This window comes from Elephas maximus, chromosome 7 (assembly GCF_024166365.1).
Source record: "Elephas maximus indicus isolate mEleMax1 chromosome 7, mEleMax1 primary haplotype, whole genome shotgun sequence".
Classification (NCBI taxonomy): Eukaryota; Metazoa; Chordata; class Mammalia; order Proboscidea; family Elephantidae; genus Elephas; species Elephas maximus.
In genome coordinates this window covers 124501100-124525038 of record NC_064825.1, presented here as the reverse complement: position 1 = coordinate 124525038, position 23939 = coordinate 124501100, and the positions used below count along the sequence as shown (strand labels likewise).

Here is a 23939-nt window from a genome sequence, read left to right as displayed (position 1 = left end):
ACCACCAACCATTCATTTGAGGCACCCAAGGACTCCTTGGATTAAATGATATAATCCATGTAAAGCTCTTACAATGCTGGGCACCCAGTAAGCAAACAGTAAATGTTAGCTGTTATTCCCATGAAGGGCTACTACAGCACCAAGTACTGTGCTGGGCACTTTATATGCATTACTTAGTTGAATCCTTAAGCCCACATGTAAAGCTGGGTTTCTTTTCTTTCTACAGATGAGAAAAAGGAGCACAGAGTGATTAAATAACTTGCCCAAGATCACCCAGCCGATCAATGGTAGATCCACTATTCTAACTTAGGCCTGATTCCTCTCCCTTTCTCCTAGACGTGTGTCCCAGGGTATCTCCACGTGAACATTTTTTATTAAGCACTAGCTAAATAACCTGACACAGTGGCTGCAATGACGGGCTCAAGCACAGCCAACGACTGTGAGGGTGGTGCAGGACCGGGCAGCGTTTCCTTCTGTTGTTTGTACATGGGCATCGCTAGGAGTTGGAACGGACTCGACAGCACCGAGTAACAATAATAATAACCTGAAATATCCTGGAAAACAAAGCACCGTAATGTCATAATTTGCTTTTAAGAACTACAGGTTGTAATGTACTAAAACAAAAAACAACTCAAATCCGTTGCATTGATTCCAACTCATAGTGACTCTATAGGACAGAGTAGAACTGCCCCATAGGGTTTCCAAGGAGTGGCTGGTGGATTTGAACCGCCGGCCTTTTTTGATTAGCAGCTGTAGCTTGCCGTAGATCTTAACCACTATGCCACCAGGGCTCCTTGTAATGTGCAGTTAGATAAAGTGGTATGTCACATTGCCCTTTAGAAACACAACATTCTTCTCTTTGGCAGGAGTTCCCGGATTCGGACAAGACCTGGGAGCCAGCAAGACTCTGGCTCTTCTTTTGTGATTATTGGTAGTGAGTTATTAGACTTCTCTATGTGTCTTCTCCTTTGAAGCCTGACATTGTCTTGGATAACTTAAGCTTTTCTACAATCCACCCTAAGGGACTGCTAACAGGTTTCTTAAAGCTGCAAAGAGTACTATCCACCTTAAGCCACCTGTCCCACCAGCACCATTTTACCTGGGCAGGTTCTCACAGTTCCTCATTCCCAGAGGACTCATCCGGAAACTGCGGTGGCTTGACACACAGCTGATCAGCATCATCAACTTGACATTGCAGGACGGTGAGTCCACCGTTCCCAGATACTACATGTACGTGCTAATAAGGGGGGCCATCTGCTCAAAGCCCTCCTCATTAGTACATCCATGTAGTATCTGAGGAGCCCTGGTAGCACAGTGGTTAAGGGCTCAGGCTGCTAATCAAAAGGTCAGCAGTTCAAATCCACCAGCCACTCCTTGGAAACCCTATGGGGCAGTTCTACCCTGTCCTGTAGGGTCGCTATGAGTCGGAATCAACTTGACGGCAACGGGTTTGGTTTTGGTTTGGTTTGGCCTGTTCAAAAGGCTCACAGACCTGCCTTGCCATTTAAGGCAGCTCCAGCTTCCTCATCACCAAATCCTGCTCTCCACATCTAGCCACGATAGCAGACGGACTGAAGGACAAATTCAAGAGTCTCAACTATCCCAGCGGAACCTCCTTCCCTGGTGATGTTTGAAAATATGAACTAGACACGCGCTGGTGCAGCCCTGGTTGGAGCCATGAGGCCAGCTGACTTCTGGATAATGCCCAAAGCTAGTGAGGGGTGCCACTGTGATGACCCCCAAGAAAGATGCTCCACTTAGGGCACAGAGAGCTTAGGCCCACAGTTAGATTTATGATGGTGAAGAGAAGACGCGATAGGAAGAGAACAGCCGAGACTGACCCAGTTTGCTGCGTCATAAGGGCGCCTGTGCAATGGGGCTCACGAGACCACTTCGGACAGAGCAGGGCAGAACCAGACGTGTCTGCCTGGTGCGGGCTGGGAACGAGATCAGTGAGCAGTGAAGTGTCAAGGTGAAAGGAATGAGTCTAGCTTTGACTCATCATGGATCCTTGGGGGCTGTTGGCTCTCACTACATGTTTATTAATTCTAAAAAAAAAAACAAATAAAAACACTGCGGCGAGCCTAGTTTTATTTCAGGCCTAATAAAGGGAAAAACCGTTTACATTGCACCCCTGGGCCTGACACTCAGCAGCTGAAGTAAGCGAGATTCTTCACTTTCAAAGATAACACAAGCCAGCAGCCTGGGAGGAAAACATTTCCTTCAGAAGTAAGCCATTCCCAGGTGAAAGTGGCAGCCGTGGAACGTTATGTTAAATAAAGCCAAAATCAGGGTAAGAAGGGATCTAACCCTAGACCAAAAAAAAAAACAAGCCCAAACTGCATACTTGGCTACGGGGACTTATTGCAACATGCTGAGAATAGAGAGGTGAGCTGTGGGCCGATTCGTGTGCCCGTCACAGAGCCAGATTTCTATATATATATATATATATATATATACCCTCTGCCTGTTTAACATCAGAGGAGGCCCGAGAGAACAGCCAGGGTGGCAGCTCGTCTGCCCTGCTTCTGCCTCCTGATTCTCACCCCCTTCCTTGCTTAGGTGAGAGTGCTACGGATTTTTCCATCAAAGGTCTTGCCACCACCGTCTGTTTTCTCCCTCATCTTCAATGGCCAGTAAGACACTCCATGGTTACTTCAATGGGCTCCGTTTTCCTGTCTGCAGATGTGACTGCCCTGCATGGCTAGCATGACTTCACTGACACGCCAGGCAATGTGGGTTAGGAGGTGGGCGTTAAGCTTCAGGCCAAGGCCATGACCAAACACTGACATTCAATATTACCAAGTGCTTACCGTGTACTAGGTGCCATGTGAGAGCTGTGTGCTCTTACCTCATCTGATCTCAACTGCTTGAGAGAGGGGAGCATTCGTACCCCCATTTTATAGATGAGGAAACAGAGGCTCAGATCAGCTCCAGCCGAGCCAGATCTGAACACTTAATGAGTCCCCTGCCTTGCTTCTTATGAAATCCACGCTGGGTGACCAAGTTCCCACCTGCTCACTTCAGGAAGCACCTGGCAGCTTCTTACCCTCTATTTGATGCAGAGGTCATGCCTCACAACTGTCAAGTTTCCTTGCCCTAACTTTTCCCAGCATAGATTTCTACTAAATGCCCAACAATAAAGGTAGTGTGCTCCAGTAGAAAGTTCATGAGTGCTGGAGGCAGAGAGAGCTAGATTCTGGCTTTCTGACTAAACAGCTACATGGTGTTAGACAAATTAATCTCTCTGAGCCTACTTTCTCATCTATGAAGTAGGCATAACACCACTCCTCTGCAGAAGCGCTGTGAGGATACAACGAGATAATATAATAGAGGTTGGTTTTCTTTCCTTCCATCCTTAGCCAGGACCCAGGCGGAAGCTCGGTGGGAACCCTGTAGCTCAACACTTGAAATGTGCACTTCCCCATGCGTGCAGCTTCTCTTGTGATCGCCGACCCCATGCTCATCGACCTGGCCTTCCTTCATTGGTCAACACTGTTAGATGCTCCTGGCCCAGCCTGGTGCCGGACTGTTCTGACTAGGCCGGATTACAGCTCTGAGGTCTCTAGCGAGACCACCACTAGCCACACAGAAGTGTTCTGGTACTAGGGCTAAACACTTCCAACTAATTCATTCTGACATATTATTTCTTACGTGCTATTAGTTTGTCCACTTAATAATCGTGATCAAACCCAAACCCACTACCATCAATTCCAATTCATAGTGACCCTACAGGACAGAGTAGAACTGCCCCATAGGGTTTCCAAGGAGTGGCTGGTAGGTTCAAACTGCTGACCTTTTGGCTAGCAGCTGAACTGTGAACTACTGTGCCGCAAGCGTGCCAAACAATTGTGAAGTACTACAGAAATATGGAAAAGGTTTCCTACAGTGCTATGTGGAAATAAAGCCTATGACTGTGACCTTGTAGAACTTAAAAAACATGTGACTATGGAGTCTACAAGCACAGGACATATTAAAATAATTATGTGTGAAGGCTGGGAAATTGTGAATTTCCTTTTTTCAGTATTCTTTAACACTGTAATCTTTCAATCTGCAAAGTGAACATTTTAAAGAAAATCCGATGGTGAAGATGCTGGCTGGTAAGCAGCGTGCCCACACTGTTCCTGCTTGCTGCTCTCATTCTGCCTGCTGCGCCTTTGAGGGATTCAGCTCATGGGGGTTGGCTCGGCCTCCTTGGCAGAGAGGACTACACAGGGTTGAAGCGGGGGATTCATTTAGGCACAGCCCTGGGCTGCTTGGGGATGCTTTCCAGGCAGCACAGCAGCCAGCAGCCGGCTGCCTCATTTTCCTGAAGGAGCCAACGCGATCACTTTCCCAACAGCGCCCTCCTGTGGCAGAGGCCTGCAGAGCCCGGAGCCAGATAAGGCAGACAGGCCAAGCACGGGGGCAACACCAATAAACCACCTTTGAGGCTCAGGGGTGAACGAGAAAAGTTTTTGAATGAGTCACACTGAACATTTACGTGTCCTGGGTGGGTCGTGGGTCTAAAAAGCAGCAGTAAGCAAAGGCCAGGATCTATGAGACACAGGTAGGATCCAGGGACTGAGCCCCACGCCAGGCTGTGGTGAGCAGCTCAACGCGGCTTTTCAAAGAGGTACTCCAGATCTGGGGCACGCAGTCTCTGCTCTTTGTTTTTGTTTTTCACAAAGTCTCTCAGCAGCACCAGGACTTCATTTTCAAATATTTCCGGGGCTGGTTTTTTTTCTATAAGAGAAGAATAGGCAGAAAGAATTATGTCACAGTCAGTCAACTCTCAGTTACAAGGATCCTGAAACTTGAACTTGCAACTCTGGCCTTGGCCAAGAACCACACATGAATATATAGACCTTCTCTGTTCTTGCTGTAAATCTACATGTCAGCCTATACTGGGGTCGGCAAACTATAGCAGCCTGTTATTTGTAAATAATTTTATTGGAACACAGTCGTTCCCATTCGTTTCTGTATTGTCCACGGCTGCTTCTGTACTACAACTACAGAGCTGAGTAGTTGCTAGAAACCATGTGGAATCAGGTTTAAAATACTTACTCTTTGGTCCATTATGGACAAGCTGGCTGACCTCTAGCCTGTACAATCTTGGCTGTACTGCTTTGCTCAGCATTTGGCATTTCAGTGATTTTCCATGTTTTGTGTTTCCCTCTCTTGGTCTATAAATTTCCAGAGGAAAAGTTCTATCTCTTTTATCAGTTAGAGTTCCTTGGATATAAATGACAGAAACTCCAGTAAACTTAAGCACAAAAGAATTTACTGGAAAGATATTAAAGGCTCACAAAACTGACAGAAACCTGGAGAACCATATTTGAAATGGACAGACAACAAAGGCCCCAGAGAGCAAGGCAAGGAGAACACCAGCCTCAGTCGAGGCGCAAGGCGTCTGGGCAGTATGCTGCTCACCTCCAACCTTTCCTTCTACCCCGAGACACTCACTTAAGATTCAAATCCCAGCATCCCAGTTAATTGGCCTAATATCCTGTTTAGTGTTTCTGTTCTACCTCCTAGTTTGTTGTGTAGTGCTTGGGGTCTTAAAAGCTTGGAAACAGCCATCCCAGGTACACTAATTAGTCCCTGTTTGCCCGGAACAACAGAGGAAGGAGAGTAAGGCTAGGAGGAAGACATGGCTAATTATCTCCATGAACAACTGCCTCCTTTGCCATCAGACCAGAAGAACTGGATGTAGACCAGCTACCATTACTGAATATTTCAAAGACTACAGAAGAATCCTGATCAAAAGGGGGAAAGTGCAGAATAGAATTTTAAATTTTCATGGAACCCAGACTTTCTGGAGTCACTGAGGATAGATGAACCCTCAAAACTACTGTTATGAGATAATCTTTCAAGCTCCAACCCAAAATACCCCCTGAAGTCTTCTTTAAACCAAACAATAGTTTAACTTAATTAGTAAAGAATGTCTGCCTTGAGCAGTATGCTCTTTTAAAAGAACTATCTATATGGGATCAAACTGACAACAGCAACCTGAAAAGTTAGACAGGAAGCTTAGAGGACTGTGAGATTACGTCAATGGGGAGGACGATTCTGAACAGGAAGGTGAGAATAGTCATACCACCGGAAGAATGCAATCAATCTCACTGAACTGTACATATATAAATTGTTGAATTGGTGTATGTTCTGCTGTGTATATTTTCAACAACAAATAAATAAAATAAATCATTAAAATAAAAAAGGCTCATCCCAAGCAAAGCCTTCCACTGGGGAAGCTTAGGTAATGTGCTCTGGAATCACCCTGCAATCAAGACAAAATACAATACTAGCAGAGGGAATTCCTCAGAACAAAACTGGACTCTCCCTCGCTTGGCACAGGGCCTGGCATCTAGTGGGACATTCTTTTTTTTGTAAGGATCAAAATAAGATCAAGGAGATTTAGGCCTCTCCCAGGGTGTAGAAAGCTAGAGAGAGCATTGTACTCACCCTACAAGAAAAAGCCAGGTAAACTACACACATCATGACTTTTCTTGAACTCATCAGAGCTGAGGTCACAGGGCAAAGGAGCAGAATGAAATCTAGGGAACGAGGCTCCTAGAGGGGAGACCAGATGTGAGCACTCGCTCATCGGTGACAGGGCACGGCAGGAAAAGCCACTGGGCACCATATACATGGGTATAAAGAATTCAGCTAAAATGTTTAGTGAATTGATAAAAGCCAAGTGCAGGCTAGCATGAGAGTGTAAAAGCCCTGGGACCCACAGATGAAAGGGGAGTTCGCCTCCCGTCCCCCAATTCTTCTCCACAAATGTGCACCAGGCATGCTATTGACAAAGTCGGGTGCAAACCAAGAGAGGAGGCTAAAGAAAGCCTCCCTCAGTGATGCAGACCAGGAGGGACCAGCCCCTGCTGCAAAAGAAGCAATAAAGCCCAGCCCAGACCCTTCTTCTCTACAGAACAAAAAGCCTCAAATATCTGGGTATGTCAGCAATCCCTGACTGCCCCTAGGGCACAGGAGAGGATCCCTTTGGGCCAGTGAGAGGGTAAGAGGAACATCTTCTCCCTCCGTGGCAGGAGAAGGAAACCATCCCAAGCAGAAACCATCAGAGGTCTCCCACCACTAGGATAAGGGGCCCTGGTGGCACAGTCGTTAAGCACTTGACTGCTAACAGAAAAGTTGGCGGTTCAAACCCACCTTCCGCTCGGTGAGAGAAAGACCTGGTGATGTCGGTACCGGCACAGGGACAGACACATAGGCCAATGGAACAGAATTGAGAACTGAGTCAGAAATCCATCCACCTGTGGACAGCTCATCTTCAACAATGGGCCAAAGTCCATTAAATGAGAGACAGTCTCTTCAATAGCTGGTGCTCGCAAAACTGGATGTCTATCTGTAGAAAAATGAACTGGACACATATTTCACACCAGACACAAAAACTAACTCAAAATGGATCAGAGACCTAAATATAAAACCCAAAACTATGAAGATCATGGAGGAAAAAATAGGGACAATGCTAGGGGCCCTAATATATGGCATAAATAGAATACCTAACATAACCAAAAATGCACACACAGCAGATGAACTAGATAAATGGAAACTCCTAAAAATTAAACACTTATGCTCAACAAAAGACTTCTCCAAAAGAATAAAAAGAGAGCCTACAGATTGGGAAAAAAAAATTTGGCTACGACATATTCGCCAAGGGTCTAATCTCTAAAATTTATAGAAAACTTCAACACCTCAACAATGAAAAGACAAACAATCCAATTAAAAAATGAGCAAAGGATATGAACAAGCACGTCACCAAAGAAGACATTCAGGCAGCTAACAAACATATGAAGAAATGCTCGCAATCATTAGCAATTAAAGAGATACAAATCAAAACTACAATGAAATACCATCTCACCCCGACATTACTGCACTAATCCATAAAAAAAAAAAAACCTCAAAAATAACAAATGTTGGTGAAGTTGTGGGGAGATTGGAACTCTTATACACTGCTGGCGGGAACGTAAAATGGTATAACCACTATGAAAAATGATATGGTGCTTCCTCAAAAAACTGGAAATGGAAATAGCATATAACCCACCAATCCCACTCCTAGGTATACACTCTAAAGAAGAGCTGTGACACAAATAGACACACGCACACCCATGTTCATTGCTGCACTGTTCACAAGAGCAAAAAGATAGAAATAACCTAAGTACCCACCAACAGACGAATGGATTAACAAACTGTGGTACGTACACACAATGGAATACTAAACAATAAAGAACAATGACGAATCTGTGAAACATCTCACAACACGGATGAATTTGGAGGACAATATACTGAGTGAAATAAGTCAATCACAAAAGGACAGATATTGGATGGGACCACTATCATAAAGATAGAACAAAAGGTTTACACACAGAAAAACAACAACAACGACCCTCTTCGATGGTTACTGGGGAAATTAGAGGGGGTGGGAAGGAAAATTACCAAATAGAAAAGACACATGTTAATACTGTTGAAGGGAAGGGCACTACGTGATACGGGATAAGCCAGCACAACATGACCAAGGCAAGAGAGGACGCTGAGGGACCACAAGAATGAAGGGCAACTATACAAGGTCGCTAGGAGTCAGAATCAACTCCACAGCAAGGATTTTTGGTATCGTTTAACTACTATAGCATAAATAATCCTGCAACAATAGTATTAACAGTAACTTACTAACGGATGCACAGATAGATAGACATGCCAAGAGATGTGAGATGTGTGAGGGTATAAGGGACCACACCCACCGGCAGACACAGGTTTGATGCTAGATATTTCTAAATACATGACTGTAGGTGCTCCTTGGAGCCCTGGCGGCACAGCAGTAAAGAGTTCGGCTGCTAACCAAAAGGTCAGCAGTTCAAATCCAACAGCCTCTCCTTGGAAACCCTATGGGGCAGCTCTACTCTGTCCTATAGGGTCACTGTGAGTTAGAATCGACTTGACAGCAACAGATTTGGTTTTTTACAGGTGCTCCTCATATGTTACTATAGACAACAGAGCACGCAGGTGGCATAACCAACCATCTCACAGGATGAAGTTCCTTGCCTCGGAGGCAAAGGACCGTAGATTTGGGGAACATCTATGTCAACTGGCAACAACATAATTCATAAAGACAATGTTCTGCCTCCTACTTTGGTGAGTAGCATCTGGAGTCTTAAAAGCTTGCGAGCAGCCATCTAAGATACAACTATTGGTCTCTCGCCATCCAGAGCAAAGGGGAGTGAAGAAACCAAAGCCTCAAAGAAGCAGTTAGTCCAAAAGACTAATGGACCACATGAACCACAGCCTACACAACCCCAAGATCAAAGAACTAGGTGGTGCCCAGCTACCATGACTGACCGATTGGACTGGGATCACAACAGAGTGTCCTGCACAGAGCAGGAGAAAAAACAGAGAACAGAAAATCAAATTCACAAAAAAGACCAGTTACTGGTCTGACAGAGACTGGAGGAATGCCTGAGACTATGGCTCTAAGATACTCTTCTGACCTGAAACTGAAGCCATTCCCGAAGACCACCTTCCAGCCAAACAACAGACTGGTCCATAAAATAAACTAACACCACAGAGAAACGTGTTCCTTAAAACAATCTATACGAGATCAAAAAGACATTTGAGCATTACGCAACAACAAAGGACAACGACGAATCTGTGAAGTATCTCATAACATGGATGAATCTGGAGGGCACTATGCTGAGTGAAGTAAGTCAATCATCAAAGGACAAATATTGTATGAGACCACTACTGTGAAAACTCACAAAAATGTTTACACATAAAAAGAAACAATCTTTGATGGTTACCAGTATGGGGAGGGGTGAGGATGGAAAAACACTAAAAAGACAATAATTAAGTGGTAACACCGGCGAAGGGTAAGACAGTACACAACACTGGGGAAGCCAGTACAACCTGGAAAAGGCAAGGTCATTGAAGCCCCATAGATACATCCAAACTCCCTGAGGGACCGAATTGCTGGGCTGAGGGCTGTGGGGACCATGGTCTTGGGGAATATCTAGCTTGACTGGCATAACACAGTTTATAAAGAAAATGTTCTACATTCTGCCGTGGTGAGTAGCATTTAGAAACCCTGGTGGCGTAGTGGTTAAGTACTACAGCCGCTAACCAAAAGGTCAGCAGTTTGAATCCACCACGTGCTCCTTGGAAACTCTACGGGGCAGTTCTATTCTGTCCTATAGGGTCACTATGAGTCGGAATCAACTCCACGGCAGTGGGTTGGTAGTGGGAGTAGCATCTGGGGTCTTGAAAGCCTGTGAGGGGCCATCTAGGACATTCCACTGGTCTCACCCCCTCGGGAGCAAGTAATAATGAAGAAAACTAAAGATACAAAGGAAGGATTAGTCCAAGGACTAATGGACCACATCTACCATGGCCTCTACCAGCCTGAGTCCTGTACAACTAGATGGTGCCCGGCTACCACCACTGACTGCTCTGACAGGGATCACAATAGAGGGGCCCCGACAGAGCTGGAGAAAAACGTAGAACAAAATTCTAACTCAAAAAGAAAGACCAGACTTGCTGGCCTGACAGAGACTAGAGAGTCTCTGAGAGTTATGGCCCCAGACACCCTATCAACTCCGTAATGAAGTCACTCCTGAGATTCACCCTTCAGCCAAAGATTGTACAGGCCCAAAGAACAAAATGAGACTAAAGGGGCACACCAGCCCTTGGACAAGGACTAGAAGGCAGGAGGAGACAGGAAAGCTGGTAATAGGGAACCTAAGGTTGAGAAGGGAGAGTGTTGACAAGTTGTGGGGTGGTTAACCAATGTCATAAAACAGTATGTGTACTGTTTAATAAGAAACTACTTCTATAAACCTTCATCTAAAGTACAATTAAAAAAAAAAAAAAGGACAACATTTGCCCGAAAGCAAATATAAGAAGGCAGGAAGGGGTAGAAAATCAGGATGAAAGGAAATAGTGAACCCAGAACAGAAATGGGGAGAATGCTAACACATTGTGGGGAATGCCACTAAGGCTATGAAACACTTTACGTACAAACTAACAAATGGGAATCTAATCTGTTCTTTAAACTTTTATCTAATGCACAATTAAAAACAAAAATAAAGAAATTAAGCCTATTTTCCACTTAGCAAGCAGCATAGCACTGGGGTATTTTGCCTCAGAAAGACCCTCTGAAAACCCTTCTTTACAATTAAACGATTTCTCAACATCATCACTCAATGACTTGACCAATGTTCCTGACAGAATTTTCTTAAAAAGCCACATGCATGTCAATAATACACTAGAGGGTCTTCACAGATATTAAAAAAAAATAAACTATCTTTAAAAAAAAAAAAAAAAAGACCTGGTGATCTGCTTTCCATAAAGATTACTGCATAGAAAACCCGCTGGGGTGGCTCTACTCTGTCACATGGGGTCACTCTGAGTCTGAATTGGGTCACTGGGGAAGCCCCACCTCTAAGACCCGGGGCCGCAGGGCCTGCCTAAGACTGAGGCTAGACCAGGATAACAGAATGCCCTCCCAGCCTGTACCCAGACTAACCTGAACCCAGATGAGCCAGGACTGAGTGAGAAGCAACAGGAATCTCCAAGGGAATGACAAAGGCATGGAAAGAGAGCCCCTCAGAAGCCGGCAAAATTGTCAAGAAAGGAGAGACTGAAAGGGCTGACTCAAGAGGGGGAGAGCAAGTGGCAGCAGGGAGTGAGATGTATGTAAACTTATATGTGACAGACTGATTGGATTTGTAAACGTTCACTTGAAGCTTAATAAAAGTTATTTAAAAAACAACAACAACAACAAAAAAAAAAGAATAAAAACTACATACCTGAAAAAAAAAAAAAAAAAAAAGAGAGCCCCTCAGAGGCCCAGAAATACACAGAAGGTCTAAAACCAGTGAAATTATCTTTCAGAAATACAGGTTAAATAAAGACTAATACAAAAAACAAAAACCCGAAGCTATAAGAAGTATTCAAAGAAGTTCTTCAGGCAGAAGGAATGACACCAAAGAGAAACATGAATCGAAATAAACAAGGATCTACAGAAATAGTTATTTTAAGTTGCTCTAAAGATAAATGACTGCCCAGAACAAAACAGTAGTAATGCTTTATGGTTTTACGACATGGGTGGAAGGAAAAAGTCCGACAACAGCAGCACAAAAGACGGGAGGGAGGACTGGGCTATACCGTTGTATAGTCATTACATTATATGTGATGCATATAATACTACCTGAAGGTGGACAGAGACAAATTAAAGATGCGTATTCTAAACCCTAGAACAACCAGTAAAAAATAATAAAAAGAAGTATAAATTATAGGCCAATTAAAAAAACAACACTGCCATCAAGTCAATTCTGACTCATGACGAACCTACAGGACAGGTTAAGAACTGCCCTTTAGGGTTTCCAAGGTTGTAAATCGTTATGGAAGCTCACTGCCACATCTTTCTCCTGTAGAGCAGCTGGTGGGTTTGACCCACTGACCTTTTGGTTAGCAGCCACTTCGACCACTGTGCCGCCAGGGCTCCTAATAAGCCAACAGTGGGACTAAAATAATAAAAAATACTAAATTCAAAAACACACAGAAGTAGAGGAAAAAGGAACAAAAAACAGATGAAATAGAAAACAAACGCATAGTAGGTTTTAGTCCAACCACATCAATTGAAAGACTATCGGATCAGATAAAAAAAGCAAGACCCAAATAACTATATCCTGCCTCTAAGAAAGTATGTTAAATATAAAGGCACTGAGAGGGTCGAAGTAAAAGGATGATGTGTAGGCAGACTTCCTGATGGCTCCCAATGTTTTCCACTCCCCTGGGGTACATGCTTTGCATCATTCTCAGAACTGTGAATATGACAATTCTACTCCCATGATTAGGTTACGGTATATAGCACTGCTGACCTCATGACAGGGAAATTATTCAGGTTGTCCTAACCTAATCATACGAGCTCTTTAAAATCAAAGTGTTTCTCCAGCTGGTGGCAGAAGGGAAAACCAGACAGATTTAAAGCATGAGAGGGGCTTCAGGTGACTGAGGATCTCTGTCGCTGAGATGGAGGCGACCACATGGCAAGGATCTGAGAGTGGCCTCTAAGAGCTGAGAGCGTTCGACAGCTAGCAAGACCACGGGAATCTCTGCGCCATAACTGCAAGTAAACAAATTCTACTAACAACAAAAATGAGGTTGGAAGTGAAGTGAACTCCTTCCCAGAGCCTCCACATCAGAATGCAGCCCAGCTGACATCCTGATTTCAGACTGTGAGATCTGGGCAAGGCTTCCGATATACAGAGCCATGAGCTAATATTTGGTTACCTAACACTACTAAGTTTGCAGTAATTGGTTACATAAAAATAGAACATTAATACAGATGGAAAAACACATACTATGCAAACACTCATCAAAAGCAAGCTGGAGACACTTCAGAACAAAGAATAGTATCAAAAGAGATGGGAATTATATGATAATAAATGAGTCAATTCATCAAGAACATAGAATAATCCTAAATGTGTATTTACATAACAACAAAAATTCTAACTACATGAAGCAAAAAGGAATAATAGACAAATCCACAGTTATAGTCGGAAACTCCGATGCTTCTCTCTCGGTAACTGACAGAACAAGTACACAGAAAACCAGTAAGAATACAGAAGACATGAGGAAAAACAGCAACCAGTCTGACCTCGCTGACACGTAACAACACTTCACTGCCCACAGCGCAGAGCACAGATCATGTTCAAGTGCACAGGGAGCATTTACCAAGACAGCCCACATTTCAGGCTGGAAAACAAACTGCAGCAGATTTAAAAGAACTGAAATTACATAACATACATTCTACGATCACAGTGAAATAAAACTAAAAAACCACTAACAGAAAAATATCTGGAAAATTCCCAAATATCTGAGAATTAAACAATACACTTCTAAACTCCTGGTTCAAAGGGGAAGGCACAAGGGAAACTAGACAACATTTTAAATGGGATGAAAATGAAAACACAACATCAAAATCTGTAACATGAAGCTAAAGCATTGCTTTGTGGGAAAATTTATAGCATTAAATGCTCATAGTAGAAGAGAAGGTCTCACTCCAATCTATGATCTGAGTGTACACCTCAAAAATTTAGAAAAAGTGGAAATTAAACCCAAGGGAAGCAGAAGGAAAGAAACAAATGAATAGAAATCAATGCAATTGAAAACATAAAAATACAGAAAAGTTGGTAAAATCAAAAGCTGTATGATCCCACCTATGTGACATTCTGAAAAAGGCAAAACTCCAGGCACGAAGACCAGCGGTTGCCAGGGGCTCAGGGGAGAGCCAGTGGGAGGCATAAACAGGTGGAGCACAGGCGCTTTTCAGAGCAGTGAAATTACTGTGTATGATACTGTAATAATGGATACCTCACGTTGTTGTTGTTAGGTACCCTCGAGTGGACTTTTGACGCATAGTGATCCCACGTGACAGAGTAGGACTGCCCTGTAGGGTTTTCTAGGCTGTAACCTTTATGGAAGCAGATCGCTGCATCTTTCTCCCATGGAGCCACGGGGTGGGTTTAAACTGCCAACCTTTTCGTTAGCAATCGAGCGCTTAACTGTTGCACCTCTGGGGGTCCCTATATATGACATTATGCATTTGTTAAAACCCATAGAACTGTGTAACACAGAGTGAGCTAATGTAAACTATAAATGTTAGTTATTAATGTATCAATATTCATTCACCAATTGAAACAAACGTATCACACTAATGCAAGATCTCAACAACAGGGGAAACTGTGTACAGGAGGAGACGGATACATGGAAACTCCGTATACTTTCTGCTCAAATTTTCTAGAAACATAAAACTGCTCTAAAAAATAAAGTCTATTTGAAAAAAAGGAGGGACACGATTAACAGATTCTCAGGCCTTAAAACAATAAGGGAACATGATGAGCAATTTTATGTTCGTGTGAAATGAGCAAATTTATTGGAAGACAAACTACCAAAGCTCACCCAAGAAGGAAGAGACAACCTGAATGGTCCGATATCTATTAAAAAGCACTTGGCTATTCCAGTGAGTCTGCAAAACCTGAGTCCTCCATAAAACCACCCTTACTTCAGACATCACCCCCAAGTTTGAGAGCCCCCAAGTCATCCCATTTCTGACCAGCTGACTATAAATTGTGGGGTTCCCATGACCATCTTCAAGTTCCATAATTAGCTAGAACTCAGGGAAGCACTATACTTACAGTTTTATTATAACAAAAAGATACAAATCAGAGCCAGCCAAAAGGAGACTCACAGGTGACGTCTGAAAGGGTTCCAAACACAACACTTCTGTCCTCCTCAGGGATGCGTTACCCTTTTGGCACTGAAATGTGACAATACTCAAAAGAATACTGCCAACCTGGGGAGTTTGCTGAAGCTTCAGGTTTTTATTGTGTGGGCTTCATTAAGTAGGCAAGATGGATTGAATCGTTGGCCACATGGTATAATTTAATCTCTAGCTCCGCTCTCGTCCCTGGAAGTCAGAAGTGGCTCAAAGCCCCAACTCTCTAGTCACTTGGTTGGTCTTTCTGGCCTGGCCAGCTCCCATCCTGAGTCATCCGTTTAGCATAAACTATGGAGTGACCCACCATGAGTCACCTCATGAGTCACCTGTTAGCATAAACTATCAGCTGTGGTTTGAGGGGCCCACCATGACACTCCTAACATTCCAAATTCCAAGGGTCTAGAGAGGACACCTCCCAGGCGCCAGGACAATGACCAGACCTCTTTTTGAGGTAGGCCAAATTCCTTACTACATAACTTTACAGTTAGTAACTTCCAACACAGAAAATACCAGGTCCAGATGGCTTCCCTAGCAAATTCTATCAAACGTTTAAACAAAAAATCGATACAAATTCTACACAACTCTTCCAGAAAATAGGAGAGAGTGCTTTACGACTTGTTGTATGAGGCCAACATTATCCTGATCAAAACCAGATAATAACATTACAAAACTATACACCAATTTCCTCATGACTATAGACATGAAAATCTTCCACAAAACATAGCGAATCAAATCTAGCAATATATATCAATCATGACCATGTGGTGTTTATCCTGGGAATGCAAGGTTGGTTCAATATTTGAAAATCAATCAGTTGATAATTCATCACGTCAAAAAACTAAAAAAAAAAAATTCTATCACTAAAGAAATGGTCATCTGAACATCGGTGGTGCTGCGAGCTGCTGTCGCACGGAAAGCACTTGGCAAAATTCCACATCTGTTCAAATAAAAACTTTCAATATACTAGAAATAGAAGAAAATTTTCTCAACCTGATAACAACTAACCTATAGCTAACATTACACTTGATGGTGAAAGAGTGAATACCTTACTCCTAACATTGGGAACAAGACTCTCACCACTGCTATTCAACATCATACTGGAGGTCCTAAACCAAAACCCAAACCCATTGCCGTCAAGTAGATTCCAACTCACAGTGACCCTATAGGACAGAGGAGAACTGCCCTGTAGGGTTTCCAAGGAGCGCCTGGTGGACTTGAATTGCCAACCTTTAGCTTAGCAGCTGTAGCTTTTAGACAGCGCAATAAGGCCAACTTAAAGATATAAAGGGCATACAGATGAGGAAGGAAAGAATAAACTACCTTTCTTCACAGATGACACAACTGTCTATGTTGAAAGTTCAAAGAATCTATAAAAAAGCTTCTAGAACTAAGTGAGTCAAGGTCAGTATTAAAAAACTAATTGTATTTCTACATTCTAGCCATGAACAACTGGGAAATGGAAAAAAAAATTTAAGTACTATTTACGATAGCACCAAAATATATGAAAGACATAGCTAAAAATCTAGCAAAATATGTTGAAAATTGTGGTAGGCAGACTTCTAGGATGGTCCCCAATGATTCTGGCCTGCTGGTATCATATCCATGTGTAATCCCCTCCCCTTGAGCATGGACTGGATTGATTCTAACCACTAGACTTTGTGAAGATGATGGGGTACCACTTCTGTGATTAGGTTATGAGACTGTGACTTACACTTGCTAGCCAACTCTATACTGCCTTCTTGGATTATAAGCTTTGATGTCATAAGCTGTCATGTGGGAAGCCCATGTGTCAAGGAATGGAAGGTGGCCTCCAGGCAACATCCAGCAAGGAGCTGAGGCCCTTAGTCCAAGAGTCTGTGAAGAGTTGAATTCTGCCAACAGAGTGAGCTGGGAAGGCTATGCCAGCTCCCATCCTGCATCATTCAGAGTTCTTATTTTTTCAGGAAAATAGCCCTTCCCAATGTGTAGACTTGGTAAGAAGATAAATCTGTTTGCCTGTCTTTATATTACATAAACAGAAAGGTCCCTAGAAGCTTCTTTCTCCAGACAATGCTTCTTAAGTTTTTAGATCAGACTACAGCCCCTGGGCTGAAACTTTGATTGCAACCTCATGAAAGATCATGAAGCAGAGGACCCAGTTAAGCTATGCCTGGATTCTAGACCCACAGAGACAGAGGTAAGTGTACTGTCGTAAACTGATAAGTTTTGGGGAGATATGTTATACAGCAATACATAAAACACTGATATCAAAGGAGACCTAAATAAATGAAGAGATATATTCAAAGATTCAAAATTAAGAATCTTCCAAATTTGATCTATTGGTTTAACACAACTCCAACCAAAATCCAAGCAGGACTTTTTCTTTTCTTGGAGAAATCGAGCAGCTGATTCTAAAACTTATAAGGGAAGGCAAAGAGCCAAAACAATTTTGAAAAAGAACGAAGTTGAAGGACTCACACTACCTGATTTCAGGAATTACCACAAAGCTACAGTAATGCAGACAGTTCGGTATTGGCAAAAGGACAGACACATAGGTCAATGGAACAGAACAGAGTCCAGAAATAGGCCTGCACATATATGGTCAACTGGTTTTCAACAGAGGTGCTAAGACAATTCAATGGAGAAAGGATAGTCTTTTCAACAAATGATGTTGCAAAAATTTATACCCATATGCAAAGAAAAGGGACTTCAACCCATCCCTTGTACCATATATGAACAAATTAACTTAAAATGGATCATAGGCCTAAATGTAAAACCTGAAACTATAAAATTCCAAGAAAAATCTTTGTGACTTTAACTTAGGCAAAGAGTTCTCAGACACAACACCAAATGCATGATCTATTAAACAAAACTGATAATTACACTGCATCAAAATTAAAAACTACTCTTTAAAACACAGTGTTAAGAAAATGAAAAAAGAAGCCACAGACTAGGAGAAAAAGTTTGCAGACCATGTACCTGATAAAGGCCTTGATTCTAGAATATAGTAAAAACACTTAAAACTCAGTAATAAGAAAACAAACAACTAAATTTAAAAGTAGGCGGTGAACTCACCCCTTCAGGAGCAAGGGAGAATGAAGAAAACTAAAGATACAAGGGAAAGGTTAGTCCAAAGGACTAAGGCACCACATCTACCACGGCCACCACCAGACTGAGTCCAGTACAACTAGACGGTGCCTGGCTACCACCACTGACTGCTCTGACAGGGATCACAATGCAAGGTGCTGGACAGAGCTGGAGAAAAATGTAGAACAAAATTCTAACTCAAAAAGCAAAGACCAATTCTTTGATGGTTATGGGGGGGGGGGAGGGAGGGTAGCAGAGGGGTATTCACTAATTAGACGGTAGATAAGAACTATTTTAGGTGATGGGAAAGACAACACATGATACAGGCGAGGTCAGCACAACTGCACTAAACCAAAAGCAAATAAGTTTCCTGAATAAACTGAATGCTTGGAAGGCCAGTATAGCAGGCGTGGGGGTTTGGGGACCATGGTTTCAGGGGACTTCTAAGTCAACTGGCATAATAAAATCTATTATGAAAACATTCTGCATCCCACTTTGGAAAGTGGCATCAGGGGTCTTAAACACTAGCAAATAGCCATTAAGATACATCAATTTGTTTCAACCCACCTAGATCAAAGGAGAATGAACACCAAGGACATGAGGTAATTACAAGCCCAGGGGACAGAAAGGGCCACATAAACCAGCAACTACATCATCCTGAGACCAGAAGAACTAGATGGTGCCCGGCTACAACTGATGACTGCCCTGACAGAGAACACAATAGAGTACCCCTGAGGGAGCAGGAGAACAGTGGGGTGTGGACCCCAAATTCTCATAAAAAGACCAGACTTAATGGTCTAAGATTAGAAGGACTCCGGTGGTCATGGCCCCCAGACTTTGTGTTGGCCCAGAACAGGAACCATTCCCAAAGCCAACTCTTCAGACAGGGATTGGACTGGACAATGGGTTGGAGAGGAATGCTGGTGAGGAGTGAGCTTCTTGGATCAGGTGGACACTTGAGACTATGTTGGCATCTCCTGCCTGGAGGGGAGATAAGAGGGTAGAGGGGGTTAGAAGCTGGCGAAATGGACACAAAAAGAGAGTGGAGGGAGGGAGTGGGCTGTGTTATTACAGGGGAGCAATTTGGAGTACGTAACAAGATGTATATAAGTTTTTGTGTGAGAGACTGACTTATTTGTGAACTTCCACTTAAAGCATAATAAAAATTAAACAAAAAAAAAACAGACCAGACTTGCTGGTCTGACAGAGACTGGAGATGGCACCGTTTCAGCTCAGTAATGAAGTCACTCTAAGTTCACCCTTCAGCCCAAGATTGGACAGGCCCATAAAACAAGACTAAAGGGGAACACCAGCCCAGGCGCAGGGACTAGGAGGCAGGAGGGAACAGGAAAGCTGGTAATAGGGGACCCACGGTTGAAAAGGGAGAGTGCTGACATGTTGTGGGGTTGTTAACCAGTGTCATAGAACAATGTGTGTACTAACTGATGAGAAGTGTGTTCTGTAAACCTTCATCTAAAGTACAATAAATTTTTTTTAAAAAGGAGGGTGCAGAGACAAACAACCCAATTAAATAAAAAGGGTGTGTGAAGAGACACATCACCATGAATGACAAATAAGGACTTGAAAACATGCTCATTGTATCAGTCATTAGGGACAAGCCCATTAAAACTACAGGGATAAATCACTACAAACTTCTTAGAATGGCTAAAAAAAAAAAAGAACAAAAAACCTGATAATCCCAAATGCTGACAAAGATGTACAGCAATGAGAAGTCTTAAGCCATTGCTACTCAGCTAGTTTGGAAAACAGTTTGGGACTTTCTTACAAAGTTAAACACATACTTACCATATGACTCAGCAATCCTCCTAAGTATTTACTCAAGAGGAAGAAAACTATCTTCACAGAAACCTCTACATAAATGCTTACAGTGACTTTATTAATAATCACCTAAACCCAAAAACAACTCTAATGTCCTTAAACTGGACAATGGATAAACCAACTGTGGTACATCCAAATAACGGAATAATGACAACAAAAAACAATAAATTATTGAAGGGGGAACAGATGCTGTCAGCCCCAAAGAGTTACAACCAGAAAGGGCTAGCTAAGTGCTACCAACTGATTCCCTTAATGTTAGGGACTGAACTGTGTCACCCAAAAGTATGTGTTGTAAATCATAACCTCTCTGCCAGTGGTTACAATCCCATTTGGGAAACAGTTGTCTTTGTTATGTTAATGAGGCAGGATTAGCATAGGGTGTATCCCGGGGCAATCTCTTTAGAGCTATAAAAGAGATTAAACAGAAGCTAGGAAGCAGAGATGGGGAAGAGAGATGCCAAGCACATAAATACTGCCCAGGAGCATAAGCTCAGAAGAGATAAGGACCTTCCTCCAGAGCTGACAAAGAGAAAGCCTTTCCCTAGAGCTGGCGCTCAAATTCAGACTTTTAGCCTCCCAAACCATGAGAATAAATTTCTGTTTGTTAAAGCCATCCACTTCTGGTATTCCTGTTATAGCAGCACTAGATAACTAAGACACCTTCCTTCTGATGCCCTGAAAAATTGGCAGTACCCTCTCCCAGCACGAGGAGAGGGGCTCCATTATGATCTTCCATACAAACATTCTTAACAGATGGAAAAGAAAGTGATTTCTTCTTAGGACCTGGGCAACCGAGTACAGCAAGGGAAATGTCTACCAGGCCCCAGCCTGATGACACTAACGAAATGCAACTTATTTTCTTGAATTCTTAATTTTAGGATGGTCCTCCTAAAGTTCTACCTTTCAAGAGACTGCTCTGTGTAAGAGCTAAAAGCACCTGCTAACTAGTATTCTGGCCACCTGTAAATTACCACCACTCTGCAGCATTCAGATTTCTTATTTTTTCAGGAAAATAGCCCTCCTCAATGAGTAGATAAGGAACCCTCATGGCACAGTGGTTAAGCACTTGGCTCCTAACTGAAAGGTCAGCCCTTTGAACCCACCAGCTGCTCTGCGGGAGACCCTGGAAACCCTATGGGGCAATTCTACTCTGCCCTACAGGGTCACTATTTGTCAGAATTGACTCAATGGCAGTGACTTTGGTTTTTGGTTTAATGCGTAGGCTTGGTAAGAAGGAAATCTGCGTCTCTTGTCTTTGTACTACATAAACTGAAGGGCACCTAGAAGCTTCTTCCTCCAGATGCTTTTGCTTATTGCAGCGGAACAGCTAAGGGGCAAACATATGCACTGAACTCAGCCAACTGCACTTTCTCTTCAGGGATTTTTATCCTTGGCTGGATAATTTATTGTCAACTTGACATCCTCATCAAGGAGCCCTCGATGGCACAGTGATTAAGCACTTGCTGCCAACCTGAAGGCTGGTGGTTAGAACCCATCAGCCGCTCTGTGGGAGAAGGGTATGGCAGTGTGCTTTGGTAAAGATTTACAGCCTTGGAGACCCTGTGGGGCATTTCTACTCTGTCCTACTTGGTCGGTATGAGTCGGAAATGACTCGAGGACATAGGCTGACATTCCCATCACTTTTTCAAAGGAAGCCAGGAACTGTTTTACCATATCCTTTTCCTATCTGACTCCATGTTAGAATCTGCCAATGAGAGACACTCATGTGAAATTGTAATGGGAAAGAAGGCAGGCCAATATTTTCTGGAGGCAACTACAGATACGTGAGTGAGCAGACATGAGGTTCAATGCAGTTTCCAGGCAGGTCTTTGAGACCCACCCACTTTAGCGCTGTAGACTGAACAAGTTTTACCATGTGAGAACTTGAAATGCATAATGGCTTGAGATTCACAGCAGCTTCCAGGTAAGCTCTTAAGAACTACCTACTTTGCTGCTGCTGTAGGCCGAAATTGCCAACAATTAGCTGGCCGTCGCTCGCCCAGCTTTCCAATGGCTGTTGTTGTTGTTAGGTGCCATCGAGTCGGTTCTGACTCATAGCGACCCTACGCACAACAGAAAGAAACACTGCCCGGTCCTGCTCCATCCTTGTAAGTCGTTGTTATGCTTGACCTTATTGTTGCAGCCACTGTGTCAATTCACTTCATTGAGGATCTTCCTCTTTTCCGCTGACCCTGTACCTTGCCAAGCATGATGTCCTTCTCCAGGGACTGATCCCTCCTGACAACATGTCCAAAGTATATAAGACTCAGCCTTGCCATCCTTGCTTCTAAGCAGCATTCTGGATGTACTTCTAAGAGAGATTTGTTTGTTCTTTTGGCAGTCCATGGTATATTCGATATTCTTCGCCAATCAAAGGCGTCAATTCTTCAGTCTTCCTTATTCATTGTCCAGCTTTCACATACATATGATGCAATTGAAAATGCCATGGCTTGGGTCAGGTGCACCTTAGTCTTCAGGGTGACATCTCTGCTCTTCAACATTTTAAAGAGGTCCTTTGCAGCAGATTTACCCGATGCAATGCGTCTTTTGATTTCTTGACTGTTGCTTCCATGGCTGTTGACTGCGGATCCAAGTGAAATGAAATCCTTGACAACTTCAATCTTCTCTCCGTTTATCATGATGTTGCTCATTGGTCCAGTTGTGAGGATTTTTGTTTTCTTTATGTTCAGGTGCAATCCATACTGAAGGCTGTGGTCTTTGATCTTCGTTAGTAAGTGCTTCAAGTCCTTTCCACTTTCAGCAAGCAAGGTTGTGTCATCTGCATAACGCAGGTTGTTAATGAGTTTTTCTCCAATTCTCATGCCCTGTTCTTCATACAGTCCAGCTTCTCGTATCATTTGCTCAGCATACAGATTGAATAGGTGTGGTGAAAGAATATAACCCTGACGCACACCTTTCTTGACTTTAAACCAATTAGTATCCCCTTGTTCTATCCGAACAACTGCCTCTTGATCTATGTAAAGGTTCCTCATGAGCACAATTAAGTGTTCTGGAATTCCCATTTTTTGCAATGTTATCCATAATTTGTTATGATCCACAGAGTTGAATGCCCTTGCACAGTCAATAAAACACAGATAAACATTCTTCTGGTATTCTCTGCTTTCGGCCAGGATCTATCTGACATCAGCAACGATATCCCTGGTTCCACGTCCTCTTTTGAAACCAGCCTGAATTTCTGGTAGTTCCCTGTTCATATACTGCTGGAGCTGTTTTTGAATGATCTTCAGCAAAATTTTTCTTGTGTGTGATATTAATGATGTTGTTCTGTAATTTCCATATTCAGTTGGATCATCTTTTTTGGGACTAGGCATAAATATGGATTTCTTCCAGTCAGTTGGCCAGGAAGCTGTCTTCCGTATTTCTTGGTTGTATTAAAACAAAAAACCAAACCTGTTGCCATCGAGTCGATTCCAACTCATAGTGATCCTACAAAACAGAGTAGAACTGCCCCATAGGGTTTCCCAGGAGCAGCTGGTGGATTCAAACTGCTGACCTTTTGGTTAGTAGCCAAATGCTTAACCACTGTGCCACCAGGGCCCCAATGGTTGTATTATGACCCTTCACATTCAGAACCTATAGAGTGCCTTCTGTTTTCTGACGCAAATATTGAGACACAAATACAGGAGACCCAGAGTATAGCAAAAATGGATGTGATATCCCTGAATGTCCATTCTCCCCCTTTTCATTGATGGTGGAATCCCTCAATTTAGGTGGCAGATGGTCCTGGAATAGACTGTTC

General features: G+C 43.0%; 1 protein-coding gene across 2 annotated transcripts in view; it reads right to left on the bottom strand.

Moving 5' to 3' along the window:
* Positions 1 to 2074: 2074 nt before the first annotated feature.
* The window catches only part of SDHAF2 (succinate dehydrogenase complex assembly factor 2), a 24198-nt gene continuing 2333 nt past the window's right edge, over positions 2075 to 23939 (bottom strand). The window contains exon 4 of one of the 2 annotated variants that reach the window (XM_049892151.1): positions 2075 to 4725. In XM_049892151.1, the coding sequence (XP_049748108.1) occupies positions 4595 to 4725 (131 nt within the window). In that variant the 3' untranslated portion in view covers positions 2075 to 4594. Of the gene's footprint in view, positions 4726 to 18639; positions 19322 to 23939 lie in introns of those variants that run through there. The other variant, XM_049892150.1, reaches the window with a different exon arrangement.